Below are 7646 nucleotides of genomic sequence, written 5' to 3'. Positions count from 1 at the left end.
AGAGAGAGAGAGAGAGAGAGAGAGGGAGAGAAGGAGAGAGAAGGAGAGAGAGAGAGAGAAGGAGAGAGAGAGAGAAGGAGAGAGAGAGAGAGAGAGAGAGAGAAGGAGAGAGAGAGAGAGAGAGAAGGAGAGAGAGAGAGAGAGAGAGAGAGAGAGAGAGAGAGAGAGAGAAGGAGAGAGAGAGAGAGAGATGACAAGAAGAGGTCCAAAGGAAAAGAGATCCAAGGCAGAAGGAGGGGTGGTCTTCATACACAACCATCAACGGTTAGAATTCAAACTCAGAGTTGATGAGAGGATGACCAATCAGACGTCACCTTGACTCTGTGATGTCATATATAGGCCTCAGAGCCCATCACCAATAAGACTCTCTCCTCAGTGTCACAGCTGATCAATACAAAATGGATGTCTGTCATCACAACTGAATGGAAAATCGCTGATGATGACAACTGTAGAGGCCTTGTGCCAAAGCCATCTCATCATTGTTATGAGCTTGGCTAGACGCCAGCTGCATAGATAAGTATGAATAACAATTCTTCATCTGCTTGCTCATTCTGCCTGGCCTCCTACGGTCGCTATGCAATGTCATGTGTAACAGAATGCCTGCATGCTCGGAATAATTGGGACTCCTCATCTCTGCCAGAGTGCACTGAGGGTCGCCATTGTTTGCAAATAAAGACGATCAGTTCATTGTTTTATTCAAACTTTAATGATTATTCTTACTCTTCGGTAGATGATTATAAAATGTAGACACATGCAGTGGTAAATACCCACACAACGCTTCCTTATCAATATGACTGATAACCACTGCAAACAGGGATCACACAATAAGGTGTTCAACACTCACAACCCACAGCCAAAACTCACAGAAACGTACAGAATCAGTCAATACAAATATCATCATATTGTTTCCCAGGAAGTGAGCTTCAGATGAAGACCAAACCTGACTATTACTGCCATGTTCCACGTAAGAAACATGAAGAACTGAGTCCGTGTGAAGCTGAGGTGAGTCCAAGGTGTCAGAAAAACAACGACCATTTCCCCATCAGAAACCCAAATGTTTTCCATATGAGATGAGAGCAGGCAGGGGAACTCCCAGCCTACAACAACATGACTGAGTTTTATCCACTTCTGCTAATCCGCCACACAGGATATCTGACACGCCCGCGGCTACTGAACCGGTGAGGTGGGCCAGGCCGGTAATCTTACGTAACTCCCCCCCATGATGTTTACATGTCCACATGCACCTCACAGTAACCCTGACAACAGGATAATCTGATGAAGCGACGGTGCGTGAAGCCCTGTGATTGTGTTAGCCTCTTTAGCTGCTTTCCTGCATGTGTGATTGTCTTGTCCTCATTCAACTGATTTCACCAGAACTAATACTGTACTTATTTGAAAGGTTCTAAAAGGAGATCATTGTGGAACTTGCCAAATGGGACCTCGTCAACCAATGATACTGTTTTCTTATATGTTCGCCCAATAGCTTTCATACTCTCAATGATCCAATGGCAAAAAGCAGCACAGAGTTCGTCCAATGGCAGTGTGTTGTTATGATTCAAAAGTAACCAGTCACTGGAGTTACAGTGCCCTCTCAGTTTGTTTTTTTTCCCCTTTATTCTTCACCTCCTTTCATGTCTCTCTTTCCTCTCTCTCTCTGCCCCCCCCATTCCCCCGCTCAGCTGACCTCTGAGGTCTGACCGCAAGAACATCAGCCCACTAATTAGACACCCGTGAACCTGACCACAGAGCACTGGTTACCATGGCCACCAGCCTACCCTGGAGGGTCAAGGGTAGAGGAGCACTGAGGGGAGGGGGGGGGGGAGAGGGAGGGGTGGGGGGTAAAGGGAGGAGGGGGCCGGAGAAGAAGATGAGTGGAGAAATGTGGGTTGGTGAACGATGTAAACCCATCAGTCATGGCAGGCTCTATATATGGATATCAGAGAGGGGGATCCTAATACGGTGCTGTGGGACAGGCTAGATCACAGGGAAGCTCACATAATATGTTGTTGTTGTTGTTGTTGTTGCTGTTGTTGTGTGTTAGGATGGTAGATCAGGTGGGGGGGAGAGGGAGGGGAGAGGGAAGTGGGAGAGGGAGGGAGGGAAAGAAAGAGAGAGGTGGAGTGGGAGGGAGAGGAAGGGAGAAGAAGGGAGAGGTGGAGAGGGAGAGGAAGGCTAGGGGAAAGAAGGGAGAGAGAGGTGGAGAGGGACAGAGAGGGAGGGAGAGAGAGGTGGAGAGGGACAGAGAGAAAGGGAGAGAGAGGTGGAGAGGGACAGAGAGGAAGGGAGAGAGAGGTGGAGAGGGACAGAGAGGGAGAGAGAGAGAGGTGGAGAGGGACAGAGAGGGAGAGAGAGAGAGAGGTGGAGAGGGACAGAGAGGAAGGGAGAGAGAGGTGGAGAGGAAGAGAGGGGAAGAGGAAGGGGAGGCAAAGGAGGAAAGGAAAGATGGAGATGAAGGGAGAGAGGCGAAGGGAGGAGTGGAAATGAAGGGGGAGGAGGGGAGGGAGAGGTGGAGAGGAATGGAGGAGGGAGAGGTGGAGGGGAAGGGAGGAGTGTAGAGGAGGGGAGAGGGAGGGAGAGGTGGAGAGTGAGAAGAAAGGAGGGGAAATGGAGGGAGGGAGAGGGAGGGAGGGAGGGAGGGAGGGGAAGCTAGGAGTGTAGAGGGAGGGAGGGGTAACAGAGGGTGGAGGAATGGGGGAGGATCAGGAGGAGAGAGGAGCAGGCAGACGAGGAGGTGGGGAGACCAGCAGATCCGCACAGTTCAGTGGGTCTCACTCATATGTAAACACTGGAGGAGGTGTGTGTCTGTGCGCGTGTTTGCATGTGTAAGATCCTGCCGATGTGTGTGTGTGTGTGTGTGTGTGTGTGTGCCTCTGTTTTCACGTGCGTAAGATTGTGCGTGCATGTGTATGTGTTTCAGTAAGTCTTGTGGTTCAAGTTGAAGTGATTACTCTCACTTCATTGCACTACAACCAATCCCAAGCTTTTCCATATGACCTCTTGAGTCTATTGAGTGTGTGTGTGTGTGTGTGTGTGTGATTGTGTGTGTGTGTGTGTGCGTGCACGCTCGTGTGTGTCGTGTTTCGAGAGATTGAGAGAAAGTGTGTTTTGTAGTTTTTGTGTGCGTGTGTGTGTGTGTGTGTAGGGAGGGGGTGTGAGATGCCTCTTACAGATGTAAGAAAACAGTGACGATTCCCAGCTAGCGTGAGTCAGAAATCTAATAATTGCTAGTATAGAATTACTCAGGTTAGACTGCAGGAGATTGAAGGAAATTGAATCATGTCAAGGATGAAACGCTGACCATGCCTCTGGGAAACATCTCGTCGTCTGAGGGGTGGAGACAAGAACTAAAGAGTCTCCTCACACCGAGGCACGCACGGATGGACCAATGTGCACTTCTCACACACAACAAACTTATATAGTAAGCAGTAACCTCTCTCTCTCCTCTCTCTCTCTCTATCTCCTCTCTCTCTCTCTCTCTCTCTCTCTCTCCCTCTTCCCTACTCCAGGGAACTCAATTGTTCAGGTTTCCATAGTGATGTGAGGACCTTTGGTGCCAGCCCATAATTTCCGGGGTGGTTGTCTGGGGCTGACACGTCCTTTTCACTCCGTCATTGTTGAAATGCTGATTTACGCGTGTTTGTTGCTCTTTACAGCCAGCGGACGAGGGGGCTTTGGGACAGCACAGCATCTGCTGTCTGAGGGACACACACAACACCACATATCTACTTACTGTACTTGTCCATTAATAACAAGAAGTTAAAAACCAGAGTTGAGTAATGTGTTGCTCTGTGGTCTCTCTGAGGTCTCTCTGTGCGTTGGGTTGTATCTTTATGGCGCTCCCCTTGACCAGTTTTGCCTTCACCTCTGAACTTCATTCTGTATTATCCCTTTGATTTTCTTTCACTCCCCCCCCCTCTCTCTCTCCCTCTCTCCATCCCTCTCCCCCTCAATTTCCTTAAACCTATCCCTCTCCTCCCTCCCAGCGTCTCTCTCTCCTCCCAGTGGGCGTGGCTAGGACACAGAGCCACCCAATCAGGGCCTGACCCCCTACCCTCTCTGTGCCTAGCCTGTCAGGGGCTTTTTGTGTTTGCAAAGTTTTCATCTTTTTTTTTTCTCTTATCCCTCGTTCCCTCGGAGCTCGCAGCAGACGGAGAGAGAGTAGAGGAGAAAGAGAGAGAGAGTAGAGGAGAAAGAGAGAGAGAGAGAGAGAGAGAGAGAGAGAGAGAGAGAGAGAGAGGAGAAACCATGCAGAGTGAGAGGCAATCTAGAGACCTAGCCTGACGATTTGAGCAGAGAGAACCAGGATCCAGCAGCTCAACCCCAGCCTGCAGGTCAAGACCAGCCCCAGGCACAGCCTACACCCTCGGGCCAGAGAGAGAGAGAGAGAGAGAGAGAGAGAGAGAGAGAGAGAGAGAGAGACACCAAGGAGATACCTTCAGATGAGAGGAAAGACAAAGACAGTGAGGGAGATGCCCAGAGGGACCAGCCAGTGAGCCGAGAGGACGAGAGAAGAGAGAGAGAGGAGAGGAGAGAGAGAATATTGATAGAAACAGAAAGAAGAGAGAGAGAGGAGAGGAGAGGAGAGAGAGAATATTGATAGAAACAGAAAGAAGAGAGAGAGAGAGGAGAGGAGAGAGAGAATATTGATAGAAACAGAAGACTTCTTGGGACTTCGGTGTTTCTTGTTTCATCAACGGAAGACAGAAAGCGTCCATTGTGAGGCGATATCTGTGTGTGTGGAAACAGTTCACCATTGTGAGGCTGTATCTGTGTGTGTGGAAACAGTTCACTCAAGGAGCAGCAGGTGTTTCTGAAGAGGACGGACCTTTCCAAACACGACTGACAACAAGAGGATTCTATCCCAGCTCCAACATACAGGCAGACAGGGACCAGGCAAGTGAACTGAGAAGAGACAGAGAGCTAGAGAGAGAAAAGAACGAGTGAGACAGAGCAGTAAGGATGGCAAACTCAGGTTTCCAGCTCCTGGGGTACTTCTTGGCGCTGGGCGGTTGGATTGGCATCATCTCCACCACGGCCATGCCCCAGTGGAAGCAGTCGTCGTACGCGGGCGACGCCATCATCACGGCCGTGGGGTTGTACGAGGGTCTGTGGATGAGCTGTGCGTCCCAGAGTACGGGACAGGTCCAGTGCAAGGTGTTTGACTCCATGCTCTCTCTGGACGGTGAGTAGGAGAGGACCCCCCCCCACCCCCACCCCCCCCCTCTGTCTCTGTCTTTTTCTCTGACTTTCATATCTGTATCATGTTATTGATTGAGCCTTGTACTCTCTGCATCGACTGCTTCGTTGTTGAAGTGGTCCCATGGCGTTCTGAGATCAAGTTGAGGTAGTTTTGTGCTGCGTGGGATGTGAGATTTTTGTTGTTGTTGAGTGGGTCAACTACTGTATTTGGCCTTTCATTCATCTCCACACTCCCACATTGATGTTAGTATCCATTAAACTGACTCTATGGTAGGAATCACAAGCTGAATGGAAAAACTACTGACAAAACAATCCCACAACCCCCTCTGTCTGGGGCACATTAAAATCAGACATCAATCTGTCAGATTCAAACTGCTGCTGTTAGCATGGCTTATTTAACGCCTTCTATGACTCACAGACAACAGAGAGAGAGAGAGAGAGAGAGAGAGAGAGGGAGAGAGAGAGAGAGAGAGGGGTGAGATGGGAAGGGAAAAGGAGAGAGAGAGAGAGAGAGAGAGAGAGAGAGAGGAATGCAGGGTTCAGACATAAATTAGCTCTGAATATGAGGCTCCTGTCATCTCTAATCTGTTTAGTGAGACCTACTGACTCATAATTAATGACAGTCAGATTATATGAATCCTGTCGGCTATTCTTTGTCGAAATGATCTCATTCGGATTTGTAATGACAATAATTTAGTTTAATAATTATGTTGCTAGGCCTACGAGTTTTCTGTTTTTCATTGTGGTTTGCTAATAAGCACTGATGCCCCTGTTGCACAATGCGCTTTGCAAACATTTTGACGGACACATCAGTTCGTTATATCAAAACATTTTCTGTGTCTTCCTCTGCTGGTGCTGGGTCGGGCGTGCTCATGCGCTAGTAAGAACAGGGTTAGGGTTAGGGTTAGGGTTAGGGTTAGTGCTGGTGCTGGTGCTGGGTCGGGCGTGCTCATGCGCTAGTAAGAACAGGGTTAGGGTTAGGGTTAGGGTTAGGGTTAGGGTTAGTGCTGGTGCTGGTGCTGGGTCGGGCGTGCTCATGCGCTAGTAAGAACAGGGTTAGGGTTAGGGTTAGGGTTAGTGTTAGGGTTAGGGTTAGGGTTGGTGCTGGTGCTGGTGCTGGTGCTGGGTCGGGCGTGCTCATGCGCTAGTAAGAACAGCCGTATTGTCCCCTGTTGATGAATAGGGGTTGTTAGGAGAAGAAAAGCCCAGTGTTGTGCCAAACACCAGAGATATTCCCAGAATGCACTCTGTCTTCCACACACACATGCATTGTTTCTCTCTGGGCGACCGACACACCCAGTGAACGTAGAAGACAGAATCGGGCGACCGGCGAACAAAACGCAGGGAAAGCGCCACTAAAGACACTGAAAGGTGAACGTTCCTCCGCCTCGGGCTCACAGGCGACGCACAGTGGGCCGCCAGCGCGTCGGCCCGTCCTGAGCACACCGGGCGTTGTATGACTCTCTAAGGAGAACAGCTGAGTTCCCGCCGCCATTAAAACGCCGAGCAAACTGAACCGTGCGGCCAAACCTCGCTCGGCGTTCCTCCGCGAACGGTACAGGGGTTCTCTCAGGTGGCGGCTAAGCGCTCTGACGGGGTGCTGGACCAGCGGGTTCCCTGGCCTCCTGTCCGTTGTTCTGACAGTGCGGTTCTATCCGGTGGGCCTCTGCCCCCCCCTGCCCCCCCCCCCCCCCCCATGGTGTGGATCAGCACCCGCAGGTGGGACACCGCCGCCCCGTCTCTTCTCCCTGGCTACACAGCGCCGTGGGAGCGAGTCATGAGGCCTGATTGCTCGCCCGACTGTGTGGGGCTGGACTGAGGCAGCCAGACACCGTGGGGGAAACACCCACTCTGTCTCAGGCTGCTTCACCGGTTCTGTCCAAACACGCGCCTGTAGGTCATCATCTGTGTGGTTTCTGGTGATACGAGGGGAGCTGATCACAAAGAGGGCTGGACAGAGACAGCAGGGGATGGACAGAGACATGCGGGGGCTGGACAGAGACAGGGAGGGGCTGGACAGAGACAGGGAGGGGCTGGACAGAGACATGCAGGCGCTGGACAGAGACATGCAGGCGCTGGACAGAGACAGGGAGGGGCTGGACAGAGACAGGGAGGGGCGGGACAGAGACAGGGAGGGGCTGGACACTGGGGCTGAAAGGACAGTTCTACCCCTGCAGTTATGGAGTCTGGAGTTAGTTGTCTGCTGAGGTACAGGCCTCTGGACTCTCTGGTCTGGTGTTAGTTGTCTGTGGTACAGGCCTCTGGACTCTCTGGTGTCTGTAGTACAGCCTCTGGACTCTGGTGTTAGTTGTCTGTAGTACAGGCCTCTGGACTCTCTGGTCTGGTGTTAGTTGTCTGAGGTACAGGCCTCTGGACTCTCTGGTGTCTGTAGTACAGCCTCTGGACTCTCTGGAGTTAGTTGTCTGTAGTACAGGCCTCTGGACTCT

General features: G+C 51.1%; 1 protein-coding gene across 1 annotated transcript in view; it reads left to right on the top strand.

Annotated features, from left to right (window-relative positions):
• Positions 1 to 4221: 4221 nt before the first annotated feature.
• The window catches only part of cldn19 (claudin 19), a 14664-nt gene continuing 11239 nt past the window's right edge, over positions 4222 to 7646 (top strand). The window contains exon 1 of the mRNA XM_084440579.1: positions 4222 to 5182. Within this exon, the coding sequence (XP_084296705.1) occupies positions 4960 to 5182 (223 nt within the window). The 5' untranslated portion in view covers positions 4222 to 4959. The remainder of the gene's footprint in view (positions 5183 to 7646) is intronic.

Source organism: Borostomias antarcticus (genome assembly GCF_949987555.1).
Source record: "Borostomias antarcticus genome assembly, chromosome: 7".
Taxonomy (NCBI): domain Eukaryota; kingdom Metazoa; phylum Chordata; class Actinopteri; order Stomiiformes; family Stomiidae; genus Borostomias; species Borostomias antarcticus.
This window is presented reverse-complemented; position numbering and strand designations above follow the sequence as displayed.